Source organism: Aquarana catesbeiana, linkage group LG07 (assembly GCF_042186555.1).
Source record: "Aquarana catesbeiana isolate 2022-GZ linkage group LG07, ASM4218655v1, whole genome shotgun sequence".
Lineage (NCBI taxonomy): Eukaryota > Metazoa > Chordata > Amphibia > Anura > Ranidae > Aquarana > Aquarana catesbeiana.
Genome location: NC_133330.1, coordinates 42,071,832 through 42,091,790, shown reverse-complemented (window position 1 = coordinate 42,091,790; position 19,959 = coordinate 42,071,832). Strand labels below are relative to the sequence as shown.

At 40.0% G+C, this 19,959-nt stretch overlaps 1 protein-coding gene across 23 annotated transcripts in view; it reads right to left on the bottom strand.

The window, feature by feature from the left end:
* Positions 1–19,959, bottom strand: part of FOXP1 (forkhead box P1) — a 1,122,086-nt gene that overhangs the window by 139,507 nt on the left and 962,620 nt on the right. For 14 of the 23 annotated variants that reach the window (XM_073592053.1, XM_073592052.1, XM_073592058.1 and 11 more), the window contains 3 exons: positions 18,141–18,278; positions 11,237–11,326; positions 4,849–4,908 (listed from right to left, as the gene is read on the bottom strand). In XM_073592053.1, the coding sequence (XP_073448154.1) occupies positions 4,849–4,908; positions 11,237–11,326; positions 18,141–18,278 (288 nt within the window). The remainder of the gene's footprint in view (positions 1–4,848; positions 4,909–11,236; positions 11,327–18,140; positions 18,279–19,959) is intronic. The other 9 variants (XM_073592065.1, XM_073592060.1, XM_073592063.1 and 6 more) reach the window with 3 other exon arrangements.

Here is a 19,959-nt window from a genome sequence, read left to right as displayed (position 1 = left end):
CTATAAATAGATTAGTAGAGAGCTGGTCTATTCATAGCACAGCTCTGCACATTCCTTCCTTCCTTTGCCCATGTGGAGGGGAGTGTGTGCCCTTCCTCCAATCAGCTGTCACACAGTGTATGCCAAGAATCCACACCCAGTGCTTAACAGGAAGAGAAACACGATGTGCACTTTCTAATGAATATAGCAAGCTGAAGACAGCAGATATACATGTAAAGCTTATGTAGGGAGATTTGTTTCATCTCTGTGTATCACCTGAGGCTGTTCACTTCACTGGGTATATGTGAGGGTTTACATCCACTTTAATCTGAGTCATCTATAGTCCATTATAGACATGCTTACCAGGCTTCTTCAGCTGCTACAATGTCATACTAATTTGTGTGGACATGGCTGCAGTGGGCTTAGAGATAGGGCAGGGATTGAATCAGTGAGCACCCTGACCAGTATATTCACAAACTAAGCTTCGGGGTTGCTAAGGCTGATGTCAGATGGCAATTCTGACACTAGAAGCAAATTTCCAGTGGCAGGATTGCTAAACAGGCTGTCTGTTTGTCCCTATGGAATCGCTTGCTCTGTAGCCAGATGCAGTGAGATGTCACTGTGTGGCTGGCCTGGTGAATGCTGCTAATCACTGGCGATGGGAACAGCAACTTGCTGCCTCAGCTACAGGGGGAGCTGAGGTGTGGCCCATCTAACAGAGACTAAAAAAAGAGTGTATACGGGCAACTATAGAGAGTAATGGATTTTAAGGGATCTTTACAACTTTGCTCATAAGTGTAATTTTAAACATTCACAGGTAGACTTCTTTTGTTGGTGCTGACCAAAGATCTGAAGATCGATGTTCTCCAAATGACTGATGAGGTCTCTTGTTGGTTGCAAGTTTCTAATTTTCTGTTTCGATTTAATTTTGTTTCCTTTCTTGGCCAGTCATGTTTTTACTAATCATTTTTGCAATCATTTACAATCACGTCAGAAACCTTTTAGCATGCTGAAAGGAGCCTGTAACCAAAGATATTCATTGCTTAAAAAATGCTAGTTATCACGCGTTCGTTATCTGTACAGTACCCAATTATTGCAAGTGCAGCTATGGGCTTTGACACAAAAGGCAAAAAGAGCACACAGATTTAATGAATGAAGATGGTCATAGATACCTTAGGGCGGTTGGAACGTGCAAGCATGATCTGAAGGCTGGGTGACTCTGAGCTTCACTCAACCCAGAAAAGGGGGCACAACTTTGTATAGAATGGATTTTGTGTGGAAGACAGCGCAGCAGAAAAGGTTAGTATTGCAGTGAAAGCAGCACGTTTCATATCAGTAGAGTGGAAGAATTGGAAGCTAGAGTTGGGTGTTAAGGTAAAGTATAGTAACTTCTGGCAACCAATCAGAGTGAATCCTCTACCAATGTCACTCCAATAAGCCAAATCCAACTGGCTGTGAAGGTCAACTGTTCTTTGAAAACGATCAATATCCTTTTAACTGCTGAATCATCCCAATAGTATATAGATGTACAGTATATATACTATATTACCAAAAGTATTGTGACTCCTGCCTTTACACACACCTGAACTTTAATGGCATCCCAGTCTTAGTCCGTAGGGTTCAATATTGATTTGGCACACTCTTTTCAGCTATAACAGCTTCAACTCTTCTGAAGAGGCTGTCCACAAGGTTTAGGAGTGTGTCTATGGGAATGTTTGACCATTCTTCCAGAAGCACATTTGTGAGTTCAGGCACTGAACTGGATGAGAAGTCCTGGCTCGCAGTGTCCGCTCTAATTCATCCCAAAGGTGTTCTGTCGGGTTGAGGTCAGGACTCTGTGCAGGCCAGTCAAGTTCCTCCTTCTCAAACTTGCTCATGCACGTCTTTATGGACTTTGCTTTGTGCACTGGTGTGCAGTCATGTTGGAACAGGAAGGGACATCCCCAAACTGTTCCCACAAAGTTGGGAGCATGAAATTGTCCAAAATGTTTTGGTATGCTGACATCTTAAGAGTTCCCTTCACTGGAACTAAGGAGCCAAGCCCAACCCCTGAAAAACAACCCCACAGCATAAACCCCCATCCACCAAATGATTTGGACCAGTGCAAAAAGCAAGGTCCATAAAGACATGGATGAGCCAGTTTGGGGTGGAGGAACTAACCTCAACCTGATGGAACACCTTTGGGAGCAGAGACTGCGAGCCAGGCCTTCTCGTCCACATCAGTGCCTGACCTCACAAATGCGCTTCTGGAAGAATGGTTAAACATTCCCATAGACACACTCTTAAACCTTGTGGACAGCCTTCCCAGAAGAGTTGAAGCTGTTATAGTTTCAAAGGTTGGGCCAACTCAATATTGAACCCTACATAATAAGGCTGGGATACCACTAAAATTCATGTGCATGTAAAGTCAGGTGTCCAATACTTTTTGGTAATATAGTGTAGATATGATAACTGGACACTATCCCTCAATGGGAGGAGCATTTTAAGAAAAAGCTAAAAAAAATTAAAGCTATCACCGCTGTGATTTCATCCAGTTATCAGAAACGATGGACGCTTCTTACACGTGAAACATGACACTAGAGGTTATTTTAACATTGAGTCATGTAAAAAGGAAACAGCCTCATAAAGGTTTACTCCCCAGCACTCCGGGGGATAAATGTGTCGCTACTAGGAGGGGTCCTTTCCTGTCTATCTCAGCCAAGCTGAATCTTTGATTTGCCTTTTGCATTGTGCTGAAACTTCCAACAAATGGATCTTCTTTTTTTCCCTTGTATCACAATAAAGAAAATGAACAGCGGTAATGGGGTCACCTGCGACGACGCTGTAGGCCCCGGCCAGGACACCAGAGACTCGTACAAGCCGATAAATCTATAAGAAATGTACGTTTTTATCATTTTATTACTGTATGCAACCATCCTGCCCTTAGACTTCCTTCATCTGCCTCTTGAGTGTACATCTGAACTTGCATTGTCTCACAGCATGCTTCCCGGCATAAAAAAAAAAAAGAAAGAAAAACAAACTAAATACTGGGAAAGCAAAGGCGTACTATGTCTAATAAACCACGCAAGAGGTTAATATGAAGCGGCAGGTGAACTTCTCGCTGACTCAAGAATGATCGAGGCAGCCCTGCACTTCATTGTATTTCTTCAAACATAGAGTTAAGAGATCCTTTTTCCAAAAAGAAAAAAAGAGAAAAAAATGATGTCTTTGAATGGAAAGAGGCACAAAATAACAACAGGGGGTGAAAGCTTGACAGCCACAGGGGAGAAGATCCATAATTCTTTCCTGTTTTTTTTTTTTTTTTCTCGAATCTTAGAGAAAAAAAAATCGGCAGAAGGAGCATAAATCTCAAGAGGCTACAGCCATTTCCTGTGATCAAGAATAAAATACTTCAAAAGTTGGTTTTTACCAATTCTGTTGATCAATTGCGCCTCCTTCTCCCTTCCTCTCCTTCTAGTGCCTTCCCTTTTTTTTTTCTGTTTACATCTGATGTGACTCAATGACAAGCGGTGTCTGAGCCGCTGAAACAAATCTGTCATGTTGATTTATGAGTGCGTCAAACCACGACTTGTCCAAACTGAAGCTCGCAGTTCATTAATTAGAGAGTTGTGACTTTGAAGTCGGCTCTCAGACTGTGGTTTTTAACATTTGGCTTAATTTGTATGCTCTTGAATGTGGCTCTCTAAGGGGAAAAAAAACTGAAATTCCCTTCTTGTCTTTGAACTTCTTTTGACCGCACAATAATCATTCCTTTGTCCGGAGTGATGCCTGCATCCCAGAGTCATTAACGCACATTGAATTGCTACTGATGAGTAAGCCCCGCTGAATTAAAGAAACAGCCTGCAAAACAAAGCTAAGAGCATTTTGCACTGCGATATCTCACAATTACATGCGTTTCCCTCCCTGTGCCATTTCCATTTTAATTACTGTTGGCCTGTTAGATTTACATTTTAGACACTTTTTAATCTGTTCTCTTTTTCTACAAGACTCAAGTGCTCCTTATAATGGAAGCGGATGGGAGAAGACACAATGTAGGTGCCCGACTTAATATAGGCAACTAGCTTTGTCTTGAGAGAGTTCTGACATCTATCGCGCCCAATAGTGTTTACAATGCAGGCAGAAATATCGTCTATGTACCGCTATTCAGCAATGTGCTTTGTGTAGCAAATACCAGCAGATGATCAAAGATGTATGGGGAACATGTGGTAAAAAATACTTGCTGACGATACAACCCATTAGTATCACTAACAATAATCAGATCTGTAAGCAGTGAAAGTTTGTAGCAAGCATACAACCAAATGCAATTTCCAGCTATGAGTAAATTCTTAATGATCCAAGCCATATAACGTTAACAAAAATATATCCACCTATATCAACAGCATTTTTTTCAACTTCATTGTATCTCCAAAAGATTCCCCCACCTCTGTCTGCAAAATGCTCGTGGTCAATTGTGACAACATGTTTGGTTTTTGCATTAACTGCAGACAAGTTTTATTGCTTATACAGTAGTTTCTCACTGATATGCAAACCATGAAACCCTATATCTTCTTTCGCTCTTTACTTAAAGTGTTACTAAACCCAGGACCCTGCATTCACTATATCTGGTCTCCCACAGTACACAGAACATGGAAATATTCATTATTTTAGTTAAAAATAAACAGCTAAATACCTTTTCTCTTCAGCAGTATATAGCAGTCTTAAGACTTTCATGAGTTTCTGGGTAAAGCTTGTAGGATGAGTTTTCATTCTACTCTGACTGTCCTATGAGGCTTCAGGACCCCTGACCCTCTGTCTGGACAGTGCTGATTGGCCCTGTGCTGATCACATGCACCCTCCCAAGAAAAAAAAAAACTCTCTAACAATACATACCAAACTGAGCATGTGCAGAGTGCCCCCATGGCTCTGTTCTATCAGGAAATGGGTTGGGGACTGTGGAAGAAGGGGAGGGGATTAGAGAAGACAGGATCAAACAGCCTTTTTACACAATGAGGAGGATTAACCACTTAGGATCCACAGTGATTAGAACAAGCATGCTTTACTGCAGGGGTAGGCAACCTCGACACTCCAGCTGTGGTAAAACTACAACTCCCATCATGCCTCTGCCTCTAGGAGTCATGCCTGTGATTGGTCTCATGGGACTTGTAGTTTCACCACAGCTGGAGGGCCAAGGTTGCCTACCCCTGCTTTACTGCATATACAGACTGATTTTACTGTTGTGGGTTTAGTAACACTTTAAATATTGCACAGCTTCTCTAAATTACTATGTGCACATCTTACAGTTAAAGTGATAATAAAGTCTCATTTCTATTCATTTAAAAATAAAAACATGTTATACTTACCTGCTCTGTGTAGTGGTTTTGCACAGAGTAGCCCAGATCCTCCTCTTCTCGGGTACCTCGCTGGAACTCTTGCCCCCATAGTAAGCAGCTTGTTATGGGGGCACCCGAGCCAAGTCACTGCTCTGTGTATCCATTCAGATACAGAGCTGAAGCTCGGCCCTGACCCCTCTCTCTCCTCATTGGTTCATTGACTTTGATTGACTCAACGAGGAGGGAGAGTCCCGGGCAGCCAAGACTCTCATGCAACATCACTGGATTGAGATGAGGCTCAGGTAATTATTAGGGAGGCTGCTGCACACAGAAGGTTTTTTATCTTAATGTATAGAATGTATTAAGATTAAAAAAAAACTTCTGACTTTGGAACCACTTTGAAGTAAAACTATAGGCAAAACATTTTTTTATTTTTTTGGGTAGAGTAAATGAGGGCTATAACCTGTGTGAGTTTTTTTTTTGCCATGTGTCCAATTGGGGAGATTTACCTTCACTTCCTGTTTCATAGCCAAAACAGAAAGTTAGAGGAAATCCCTGCAAATTAAAGGAATCTCTTGGGAACCCCCAGGTCACCAGAAATAGTGTCCCCATTGGAGGATTTCCCCTTCTCTGGGGACAAATCAAAATTTGAAATTTTCTATTACTTTCACTTTTTAAAGGAAAACACAATTAGATTGGACGAATCTCTTGCCAACAGGGGCACAGGCAGCAATAAAAACCTTTATTCTAATCCAACTCCACTCCAAGTTATACGTTAATGAAACAAAGCATTATGGAACTTTAAGAATGGGAAATGTCCAAGAAAGCCGGGCCTTTGAGGTCTAAAGGCATTCTAAAGACACACATTTTTTCTACGTATCTCTCTTCCATAACATTTATGAAAACAACAGGAGAGGGTCTGATCAAAGTTGCAGTATCTAGAAATAGCACTTAGTGAACCAGTTTTCTGTGCAAAGAATATTTCATGTACCCACTGAATGAGGAGCAGAGGAACATCATCATACATCATCGTTGTTCTATGGGGTATTACTGGACACTGCATCATGGGCCCATCTCTCACCTCTCAGATTTTCAAAAATGTATTAAAGAATACATGATCTAAAACGTTACCATGTGGCAAAGTCCTTTCATAAGAGGACTTTTACAGCACTCTAGAAATATAGTAATAATATAACACTTAAAGTAAAGTGAATATGAAACTTCTATTGAAGAACATTTTGGAATATAGTTAAATATTTTTCACTGCAACCTTATTGAATCAAAGTTTGCTCTCGCCAGATGAACAAGTTTAGCATCCAAGGTTGTTTGACAATTCTTTTTACGTTTAAAAAAAAGTGTCTTTTCTTTGTTGTATAAATTCTCATACCAGCATAAAACTTTTTGTACCTGAGCTAAAGGACCATGCAGGTCCAATATATATGAACAATCTCTACAGAATTTTGAAAACTTAAGCAGAGGGAAAAACAAGGCAACATTTACAGCAGCCAATCAGGTTTTAAGATTAATTTTGTGTCTGAAGGAAATAAGTGAGTAAAATCTGATTGGTTGCAGCAACACCAGTTTTGAAAGCCCTAGTGTTCAAACATGAATACAGTTAAATAGACAACATAAAGGGACTAGAAATTAAGCGAAAGAAATACATTTTATCCTTCAATACATTAGCAGATATTTGTACATTTGGCCAGTTCTTGTGTTTTAGTGATGGTTCCACAAAGCAGCACAATAATATATTAACAACCACTTGGTCTTTTTCTGCACAGGCCGATTAACAGCACCGCAGACCAATGATTGTACTTACGAAGATAATTAGGAGGAAAAGAAAAACACAAATCCACTTTATCCTAATTAAATTCTGATTAGCATTGCTCCTTGCATTGGAGGGATACATCAACCTGAGGCTCCTACAAGAGACCAAACTTAAGACCAAGCTGCTCACTAAAGGGATCTGCAGCCATAACGTGCCAGTTGGCTGTGGATTCACTAAAGATCCAGCTAATGATCTTTTTTTTCCATAGAGAAGTATGTGAACATACACACTCAGAAAGATATGCATATCTTGATGGTGAGAATGCAACTTCATGGTCATTAAAAAGCATGCAAGGAAAATCCAAAATGACTAGTATGTATAGCCAATCTCACCAAAGTATAGGCTAAATAATAAAGTATAATTTGTAATTGGCTACTATAAGCTACAGCCCTATTATCATTCAGCTATTATCCCCTTATTATCTATATTTGCAATCAGTTAACAAGAGAACATCCATCAACAAATGTCCTTTGCCTGTCCCACTGTGAATGTTAACTTTTTTTACTTGCGCTAGGAAAATTACAAACAGCCAGAATGTGATTTTCTCTTACGAACGCTACCTCTGTTCTCCTTTTTCTTTGGTTTTTGATTCAGTTCTCCAGTGCATGGATACCAGGCCAATCCAAAGAAATCACTCCCCTTAAGTTCGCTGGAAACTGTCACTTCCAGGATTGTTGATCTCTTGAATTCCCCCCACAGCTTCTACTGGTTCTGTCTGTTGTGTGGATTGTGGGGATTCAGGAAATCAGCATTTCTGGAAGTGTCAGTTTCCCTGGGGAATTTACATAAAGAGGATATGAGCGGCATTTTAACATCAAGGGCTGCAGGAAAGGTGAATATTTATACTGTTCTTTTTAAAAGTATGCCTTCTCTGGAAAACTTTTTTATAGCGACAGGGTCACTTTGAAGTGAACCAGCACAAAAAAAAACCTAAAGTAATAGAACTACAGAAAGCTTCTATGTGTCTGAACCTGAACACCCAACTCAGGCACATTCTATCTGCAATTCATATCAGAGCTTTGCATGCCCATTGAAACCCCATGTTGGAGTGTATGTGCCTTAGCAGCAAATAGACAGATACGTGCATTCTGGGAAGGAGATGAATCAAGTCATTGTTCATACTTTGATGTCTAGTCAACTACTGTGTACTCCCCATACACATGTGAGTTTTCTTGACAACTAAACTATTTGGTGCCTGTACTTAGGGTGTTATATAATTATTACATTTTGTTTGTATGCCAAGCTCACTTCAGTGATCACTGATCTCTATGGAGCAAACAGTTGACCAGGCATCTTGCTGCAGATATTGGGGTTGATTTACTAAAGGCAAATCCACTGTGCACTACAATTAAACTGCAAATGCACTTGGAAGAGCAGTCGCTGTAGATCTGAGGGGAAGATCTAAAATGAGGGAAAGCTCTGCTGATTTCTATTATCCGATCATGTGCAAGCAAAAATGCTGTTTTTTATTTTATTTGCACGTTCCTCTCAGATCTACAGCGACTACACTTCCAAGTGCACTCGCGGTGCATAGTGGATTGGCCTTTAGTAAATAAACTCCATTTTCTTGAGTGCAGCCAGAATTGGATATATAAAAGCAGTAATACAATTAATTCCAACAGACTAGTCCCAAACAAAGAACGAGATGGCAGAAATGCTAACATCCATATTATAACCTAACTCAAAAGATCTTAAAGTGGAACTGTGGTCAGGCTACAGACCCTCAAATTATTACATATTCCTAACAAGCAGCAAATAGATTTTAAAACAAGCCTCCACTGACCACTTTAGCTGAAGGTAATGTGGAGTAATTAATCCTCAAATTTTGCAACAGAAGCTTCTCAGTTTTACTTTCTCTCTGTAGATCAACCCCCCAATTCCAGCATTGGGTTGGCAGCTTGACAGTCTTTAACGTCTAATGTTAAAACAGAGCAGGTGCACACAAAGAGGAGGCGACAACGCCTGACATGAACAACTTCACTGCTTTTATTATGAATTTTGTGAATGAATTGCTCCACAGTGGCTGTAACTACATAGATCAGTGAAGGCTTGTTGTAGAATGTATTTACTGCTTAAGAATATGTAAATACAAGAATGTCAATATCACGGTCATAATTTTCCTTTAAAACAGGGGTCTCCGATCTTTCTAAACAAAGGGCTAATTTACAGTCCTTCAGACTTTAGGGGGGCCGAACTGTGGTCAGTGGGAGTAGAAAATGCCCCAATGTCAGTGGAAGTTATCAATGTCCCATCATTGGCATTAGTGGGAGGAATAGTGCTCCATCATTGGTGTCAGTGGGGGAAAGAGTGCCTTGTATCACAGTGGGAGAAATAGTGCCCAAGGGCCCTTGGGCTGCAGTTTGGAGGCCACTGTTTTAAAGCCAAACTGCAGGCAAAATGAAAACAAACCAATCAAAAGTCCTATGTAATAATGACCCATGTAACACATCTGGCAAACTGTTGTATTTTTCTTTAAGAAAGTAAAAAAACAGTGCTAGAACCACTCTACTAACAGCTGGTAGACTAGGTTGTGCCTTGCTGCCTTTTTCCCTCTGGCCCACAATCCTGCCCATGGTTACATGTGTACATCGACTCAACTTGGTCACACATCCTGCGCTGCTGGTAGGCAAAGTTTATTGCTGTGTACTTTGTCCTACCATGAAAAACATTTACCCAAGGACTGACACAAGAAAAATTGGGAAGTCACACATTATGTGGGCATTACTGTTGCTTCTTCATGGTCCTGCCCACACTTTACTCACAGGACACCCATGTGATTACTTAGCAGCTGGGACAGAAGGTCAATGAATGGTCAGTGACATCACATGCAGAAGCCTCTTGACCTCTTTTAACATACTTTCAAAAATTAAATTTTTATTTTTTATTTTGGAACTTCTGTATTGGTATTCTGTAACAGGTAATGAAATTTGAATAATACATTGCTACATATTTTTGATACTATGGCCTGATTCCTTTCAGATCTCTTTTTTTTTGTTGTTTTAAGGAAGCCTGGAGTTCAGCTTTATTTTCAAAACCAAAGCTGTAAAGAGAACCCATGCACGGCAAAGCTACAAGCTGAGTTAAATGTTGGCCCCTGGAGCCTAGACTTCCCTAACCTTCACTACCCTGCTGCTTTGTTCTTTCACAGGACATTTTCTCTTCACACACAGGGATTACTGGAGCAGTAATGTAGCAGAAGGGAAGGAACTCTGCTGAAAAAAAAATTTAAGCCCAGCACATAAAAGAACACAGTTAATATTCACCTATGCTGCTGCCCTTGCTGCCGATCCCATTCTTTACTTCTGGGTTCTGTGGTTTTTACCATTGACCCCTACATCACTATAGTATCCTGATCTGATGTAATTAAAGAAATTAGCAGAAGGAACCACAGAGTACAGCAGGGGACCAGACATCCGACACTCCCAGAAGAACTAAGATGCAAAATATTCTTCAGGCAGTGTTAGCTCTGCAACAGAACAAAGATCGGCAGCGAAGGTAGCAGGACAGGTGAAAAATAAAAGTTTTATTACATGCTGAGCTGTGTTTTTTGTTTTTTTTTTGGTGGTGACAGGGTCACTTTAAATAAGCAGCTGTGAGGGCCAGCATCAAAGTCAACCAGTTGTTTGATTTTCATGGAAAAAGCACAGGTTCACTTAAAGGCCCTACCTGAATGTAGTCAAACTAAGCTCACCAGTCTACGCCTCGTTCTCCAGGAATCTGAATATCAAAACTCCTCCACCAAAACGTAGACATTTGCAAGACAATAATACAAGGATATATTCGACCGCCATTGACTATATTAGACCATGTGGCCGTTACAGAGATAGGAGGATGTTTATAGAGGTTCACTACAACTCAAACCAATATTGATAGAAGGTGAGCCCACTTATCTACAGATACATTTCTGCTGAGGACTCCCTGGCTCCCATATCCAGTAAATGCTGCCATAATGAGGGCATCATTCTCACTGAAACAAGGGGAATGAGACACCCTGGCTGCAGATCGGCATAGCAGTTTTAGAGCCCAATAAGTCAATGGGAAATGTAGTCAATCTGCCTCTAGTTATAATGCTATGGCAGACTGGCCCTGTAAGATATAGGGAAAACTTTCTTTTTTTTACCTCTTTTGGCTGTTTTCCTGCATGTTGTTGTTGTAATAGCTGAAGCTGCAGCTGTTCCTGTTGTTTCTTGTAAAACTCCTGAAGCTGCTGCTGTGAGAAAGAGGTATAATAGTGTCAGTTACAGCATATTAAGTGACAGTCCTGGAACTTCTTTTTCTGTTTGTGAATATACGTGTGAGACACAAAAAGTGATTTGAAATATCACATTCTTTTATCTGCGATGCTCTGACCTTTCCTTAGAAATCTGACAATAAATTCAGCCTGCTCAGACGATTCTTGGCGATGCAGTTCGAAAAGTAATTTCCAAAATGTACTGATAGAAAACATGCCTTGTGTTTTTTTTTTCTCCTCCTTTCCTTCTGAGCAGCCTAATTAAAAGAAGGCGAGGGATGACCTTTGTTTGTTACAACAAAGACGCTGTGCCCTTGTGGAGAAGCATGGTAAATGTAGCTTGTAAAACACATGCATCCATTTACAATGATGGGCTTTGAGTCTATTTATTTCTGGCTACTGTAGGGACCATAATCCCCTCAATTTCATTACTGAACAGTGGGTGGACCAGAAATGGTAACAGATGCTCAAAAAAAAAGGTCATATCTATAACACATATGTAATATATATAGTATATTTCATGTATATATATCTATATCTCTATATTTTTAATGTATATATATATATATATATATATATATATATATATATATATATATATATATATATATATATATATATATATATATACACACACACACAGTACTGTGCAAAAGTTGTAGGCAGGTGTGAAGAAATGATGTAAAGTAAGAATGTTTTCAAAAATAATTTAATTATTTTTATCTATTTACCAAATGCAAATTGAGTGAACAGAAACCTCTAAATCAAATCAATATTTGGTGTGACTATCCTTTGGCTTCAAACCAGCATCAATTCTTACATTTGCACAATTTGTACACTTGCACAAAGTCAGGGATTTTGTAGAATGAGAGTCAGGTGTATGATTGACCAATTATACCAAGCAGGTGCTAATGATCATCAATTTCATATGTAGGGTTAAACACAGTCATTAACTAAAACAGAAACAGCTGTCTAGGGGGCTTAAAACTGAGCAAGAAACAGCCAAATTCTGCTACTGAGGTGAGGTTGTGGAAGACAAAAAATGTTACAGGTCATAGACCGTGGCAAGACTGAGCACAGCAATAACACACACATAGTACTTATACTGCATTAGAAAGGTCTTTCCCAGGCAAATATTTCCCAGGCAAAGTAGACTGGGGTTTCAAGATATGCTGTTCAAGCTCTTTTGAAGAAGCACAAAGAAATGGGTAATGTTGAAGACCGTAGACGCAGTGGTCGGCCAAGAAAAAATGAATGCAGCTGATAAATAACACATCATCCTTTTGTTCCTTCGACATCGAAGATGTCCAGGAGTGCCATCAGCACAGAACTTGCCAACAACAGTGGGACCCAGGTACACCCATCTACTGTCCAGAGAAGTCTGTCCCGAAGTGGTCTTCTTGGAAGAATTGCAGCCAAAAAGCCATGTCTCCGACATGGAAACAAGACTAAGCGACTCAACTACGCATGAAGACAAAGGAGGGGAGGGGGGGGGGGGGAGAAAATGGCAGCAGGTGCTCTGAACTGATGAGTCAAAATGTGAAATATTTGGTTGTAGCAGAAGGCATTTTGTTTGCAAAGGGCTGGAGAGCAGTACAATAATGAGTGCCTGCAGGCAACACTGAAGCATTGGTGGAGGTTTCTTGCAAACTTGGGGCTGCATTTCGGCAAACGGAGTTGGAGATTTGGTCAGGATCAATGGCATTCTCAATGCTTAGAAATACAGACGGATACATATCCATCATGCCATACCATAAGAGAGGTGTGTGATTGGCCCCAAATTTACTCTGCAGCAGGACAACGACTCCAAACATACAGCCAATGTCATGAAGAACTATCCTCAGCGTAAAGAAGAACATGGAGTACTGGAAGTGATGGTTTGGCCCTGATCTTAATATCTTTGAATCTGTCTTGGATTAAATGAAGAGACAGAAGGATTTGAGGCAGCCTACATCCACAGAAGATCTGTGCTTAGTTCTCCAAGGTGTTTGGAACAACCTACCTGCTGAGTTACTTTAAAAGCTATGTGCATGTGTACAGAATTGATGCTGTTTTGAAGGCAAACAGTATTTTTCACTCCTTCCCAAAACTTTTGCACAGTAGTGTAATATTTGATATATATATACACATATATACATACATACACACACACTATATTGCATCACTGTGCTGCATGCTACATAAGTTGGACCAATGCACTCTGCATATCATGCTCTACATTACATACAACAGACTGCTACACACTTAGGCGCTGTTCACATCTCATGATTTGGGATCACAGGCAGATTCGCTGCAATGCGCACTGTTTGTTGCAATTATCCTTCGATGGCACCTGAAATGTGATTGCCACACATCAGAATGGCGTGGCAAACTGCGCCTTCAAAAATCAGACCCCAGTGATTCCTACTTCTGCGTTCAGTGATCTTTGCAGAATTCTGTGCTCAGGCACGGTTTGTCCCCAAATCTACTCAACTACAAGTAAACCGTGTCCTGCACCACTTCTTTAAAGTTGTCCCGTACACGATATGCTTAACTGTACAGTTTAGAGCATTCATACTATACAAATGATTCAGTCAAAGGGGGTGAACCATGCCCGAGCATAGGGGCATAATACTTTGCACATGAAGTTCCAAATATATCTTTGAACTAGAGTTATTTCTTCACAGCCACCAATCAGATTCAGACTTTACATGTATAGCTAGCTTATTGATGGCTGAATGGGAGTAACTCTAGCTCTTCCTTGGGACATATTGATAAATCAGGCCTATAGAGCAGTAAGATATATGCAGATATAATTCAGTGTTGGACTAAACTGAACCTGTGAGGTGTTTAATGCTTTAGGAAGCCACCAAAGAACTCGCTTACAAAAGTTAACAACATTGCTTTGATTCAGAGCTTTGGCTTGCCCATTGTACTGCATTCAAAAACCCCAATTGTTTTGCAGGATGCTTCTGCAGCCCAGAGAGAGATGCCCTTCAGCATTGCTGGATGCTGAGTGGGCAGGTCGGTGCTATACTTTGGGGCAAAGTTGAGCATTTCAAGAAAAACGTTCTCAGGTTTGTTTTTAGGGTTTATTTTATCCAGAAACAGAAAAATAATATTATGTATAGTACTGAGATAATCACTAGAACCTCCACTGAGGTCAAGACAATTGCCTCTCATGCTGACTGCTCAGAGCCAGATCATCAACAAGGCAACCGACAGAGTAGCGCAGGGATCAGTGGATGTTCAGAAGACCCAGCTTCAATGGTTATGACCCTGCAGTAAGCCAGGCGGACAAGGAAACGGATTACAGCTGTGCATCTGCTGGTCACTTCACAAGGGCGGATACATTTGTAGGCAGTTAGTGTTGGGGAAGGGCCATGCCAGAAAAACAATTCAAATGGGGGCTTCCCTGAGCCTGTGTACAATCTTTATCAATGTCAATCAAAGGGATGGAGGGCCAAAGCTGCCATCTTGCTTAGGCCTCATTTTGCCTTAATTTGTCTTTTCCCCATGGCATTCCCTGAGCACAACATCATCATAAGGGATTAAAGTATTTTGTTATTAGACAAAGTTACCACATAGCAACCACAACCTTGGAAGCGGAGGAAAAAGCAGCGTTAAAAACGCGCCTAAAGCTGTGTTTAGGCATTTACAACACTGTGCGTTTATTCATTCCGCTTGCCAGAATACTAAATCTTTCTGGTCAATGGAACCAATGAACGTTCAAGCACTTAAGCACTTTTAGACGTGTTTAGGCGCATTGAGCAATTTTTTTTTTCTTCTGTCTCTAAATGCCCGTAAACCCCTGTGTGCGCAAAGACACATAGACTAACACAGAGGAGCGTTTAGAGGCCATCCCATCAAACGCCATTAAAAGTGGTGTTTTTGACATCCTTTGTACATGGGGCCTTACAGTTGAGCCATGAAATCAACATATCACAGCAAATAACTTGGATAAATGAATGCAACTAGAAATAAATTGTAATCTTTTAGCAATAAGCATAATCTTCTTTTTAATGTAAAAGGACCGATTATACACTATATTACCAAAAGTATTGGGACGCCTGCCTTTACACACACACATGAACTTTAATGGCATCCCAAACTTAGTCCGTAGGGTTAAATATTGCATTGCTTTGCAGAAGGAAGAATCGGGTTGAGCCAGGCCAGTCAAGTTCCTCCACCCTAAACTCATTCATCCATGTCTTTAATGACCTTGCATTGTGCACTGGTGCGCAGTTATATTGGAACAGCAAGGGGCCATTCCCAAACTGTTCCCACAAAGTTGGAAGCATGAAATTGTCCAAAATGTCATGCTCCCAACTTTGTGGGAACAGTTTGGGGATGGCCCCTTCCTGTTCCAACATGGCTGCGCACCAGTACACAAACAAGGTCCATAAAGACACAGATGAGCAAGTTTGGGGTGGAGGAACTTGACTGGCCTGCACAGAGTCCTGACCTCAACCCCATAGAACACCTTTGGGATGAATTAGCGAAGCTTGCGAGCCAGGCCTTCTCTCCATCATCAGTGCCTGGCCTCACAAATGCGCTTCTGGAAGTCAAACATTACCATAGAAACACTCCTAAACCTTGTGGACGGCCTTCCCAGAAGAGTTGAAGCTGCTATAGCTGCAAAGGGTGGGCCAACTCAATATTGAACCCTACAGGCTAAGACTGGGATACAATCAAAATTCATGTTTGTGTAAAGGCAGGCGACTCAATACTTTGGTAATATAGTGTATCTAGATGCCATGTAATGTTGTTTGCTTGCATCATGACAACCGTAACTCTCACAATATGGATTCCATATGACAGCCTAGAGGACTAAGGAGGTCAGGGCTAACGGGTGCACACAAAAATAGTTGGACATATATATATAAAGCCTGGAAGCCAAGGTGTCTAAAGATATTAAAGTTGGTGCCTAACTTTTTTAAACCTTTACTTACACTGTTATGTCGCGTACACACGATCGGACATTCCGACAACAAAACCGTGGATTTATTTCCGACGGATGTTGGCTCAAACTTGTCTTGCATACACACGGTCACACAAATGTTGTCGGAAATTCCGAACGTCAAGAACGCGGTGACGTACAAGACGTACGACGAGCCGAGAAAAATGAAGTTCAATAGCCAGTGCGGCTCTTCTGCTTGATTCCGAGCATGCGTGGAATTTTGTGCGTCGGAATTGTGTACACACATGATCAGAATTTCCGACAACAAGTTTTGTTGTTGGAAAATTTGAGAACCAGCTCTCAAACATTTGTTGTCAGAAATTCCAACAGCAAATGTCCGATGGAGCCTACACATGGTCGGATTTTCTGACGACAAGCTCACATCGAACATTTGTTGTCGGAAATTCCGTGTGTACGCTGCATCAGTTAAAGTAAAAATATTTGTGGTTCTTTGATTCTAGTTGTTGATTTCCTAGTTTGAACTAACTTGTTTGAATTCTATATCAGAAGAATCATATCTTCATCATCAAATCATAGTGTTGCAGACAGAGCTGTCCAACACCACAATGTAGTTTAATCCAGCTGTTTACCCTCCCACCTTCACTCAAAGCTTTGGTAGCAAAAATCCACAGACAGCTAAGTAATTTTGAACCTTCATCAAAGGTACATCAACAACATTCAATTAAAGTTTTATAACATAGGAATTTATTGGTAAATGTTATCCTGACTGTTTGTCTTCTATAAACCTCTTTTTTTCACATTTCCTACCATTGACACATCTATGGACCATCATTCATTTACGGTCAACCCAATTTTATGGTTGCCTTAGGTAGTGACCTCCTCATATGATTCTTAACACAACTACCAGTCCAAACAAGGGTCTAAAAATAGACAAAAAGTCTTAAATCTGTTAAATGCTAAACTCAAATCCCACCAGAATCAGACTTCATATAACATTAAAATGGACGTAAATCTTTAAAAAAAACATTTTCAGCATATGTTAGGTGAAGAAAATAATTTTTTGGAAATCTATTTTTTTAGCTGGAGATCCTGCCAGCACTTCCTGCTGCAACCCTAAGCCACTATCTCACAATTAGCAGCAGCGTTGTCAGCCTGTCGTACGATCTCCTCCAGTTGGTTGTTGGGCCGCTTTTCAACAAACACAATAGGTAGCTCAACAGCCACCTGAAGAATTGTACATAGTAAGCTGACAATGTTGCTGCTAAGACTAGCCCTTCGCACATACATTCCACCACTCATGCTAAACAATGTGGATGGAGGAATCACTTCTGCTTGCCAATTGTATTCAAGCAACAGTGACTGCATCTGATTATTCTTTGGCTGACAATTTTCCACCCAGGTCCTTCAATTTATTACTTTCATTCTTGATTAAGCAGGGATTGACTGAAATTCGAACTGTGTCTGGGTTAAAATTTAGGGTTGGCTTTAGGGTTGTCAACCTGCCAAATTTGAGTTTGGCTTTAGGGTTGTCAGCCTGCCACAGGAAGTGCGGTTATCGGTAGGATCTCCAGATTATAAAAAAATTTGCAATAGATTCACAAAAATAAAAAAAAATTGCTTAAGAAAAGTGTATGTAATGGGACATGGAGAGAAGCACCCTAAAAAACTGATTTGGGGTTTACATACTCTTTAAGAGGATAGAACTAAGAGTTTTTTTTTTAAATAAACATGATACATATGTTAAAGTGTATATGAAGCCTTGGTGTTTTTTTTTTTTTTTTTTTGGGGGGGGGGGGGAGTGAGTGGGGGTCACGTATCAAATAAAGCTGTTTTACTTGACAATAGTAACTTAGCAGGTCACCATTCTGCTACCACGTGGTCAGGAAACTTTACCTGCTGGAGCATGAGGGCTTGCTGTTGCTGAAGTAAGACCTGTAGCTGTTGGGGCGTTAGCACTTGCTGCTGGAGAATTTGTTGCATTTGCTGAGGAGTGATTACTTGGGGTGTCATCATAGCCACTGAGACAGGAACCTGAAAAATAAGGGGAAAAAAAAAATAGCTTGAAGACTTTTTTTTTATAACCAATTGCAAGTCCCCGCTAAAGCAGACAGGACGTCATGCAAATTCCATCTCAGATCTCACCACAGCGACCTACAACAGCTACCTAAAAAAAAAAAAAAAAAAACCCTGCATACATCACATTGTCTGCACAGCCGCCGTGCGCTCCCTCCTCAGCTCAACCAAACGTACAGATGTTTTCAATTCCTCCATATTATGTGAGATACCATTAAAGCGTTTTTTTTTTCCGTGACATTTCGGTGACAAACAGCGACGGCGATGAACCCGATAGCATTTCATATTTGCAACTGTTAACACATTCTCAGCCCCATGCGCACGTTTCTGTTTAAGGAACCTATACAGCCTATTTGAAAGGGATGATGTCTTCGTCAGATAAAAACACTGACATTAAAATGACAGGCTGTCTTGGACAAGGTTACACAAATTGTATTGCAGCGGCTAGCTAATGACAATGCCACCAATCCTGCGAGCCTCCAAGAATGTAATTTACCTATTCAAAATAATCACGGCACTTGTGCTTAATTTGCAAGTGCGCCGGAGACTTTTTTTTTTTTACTTGGGGAATTTTAAATGTAAAAAAAAAATAATAGCTTTTGATAAGAACAAATACGCTAGTAACTATATGCACCTTAGTTTTTTAGTGTGTTAAGTCAATAGTGTCTTTGGTGTATATTTGTTCCTATTTATGTTTCTGCTGGTGGCCAACACTCACAAACAAATCGGGTACTCGCAAAATGGGACTCATTCAAACTATCCCAGTTATATAGACAAAATGAAAGTTGCAGCTCTCCAAATTTATTGATGACCTTCATTAATACTGCTTATTCTCAATTCAGCTGAATAGTATAAGATATACCGTATATACATAAGGTGCTTTGGGCCTGCTTCAGCCCTTCCTCATTTATACACTAATATATATATATATATATATATATATATATATATATATACACACACACACACACACACATACTATATATATATATATATATATATATATATATATATATATATATATATATATACACACACACACATATATATATTTATATACACATACATATATATATATATATATATATATATATATGTATATATATATATATATATATATATACACACATACATAGATAGGTATATAGATAGATGGATAGAAAACTAGCTAAACCGCCTTCATTACAATGCCATGCAACTACTTATTTTTAATGCCAACTTGATTCATTATTACTTATTACTAGATCTACAATGCAGAAGAGAACATTTTGGGGTACAGATGAATAAATACTACTGAACACCAGGGAATATTATAAAGACCGAAATTTTTTGAGGAGCATTCCCCAACATCCGGCTAGAGAATGAGAACGGAAGAGCGGGCCACTGAGAGATGTGTATATAATATATTGGTATCAAGTAATAGAAAGGTGTAATTCATTTATGTACACTGGTGCGATTACAAGATAAAGCACCATTTATATTATAGGTAACCACCTAGATAGAGCGATACAGATGTATACAATATTACTAGACAGAGGAAGTAGGAAAGCGTCAATTCGCTGTACGCTACAATCAGGTTTTAGAACGCAAATTCTGTTTTAACACATATAGATATAAAGACATTTTTTTTAAGGATTTT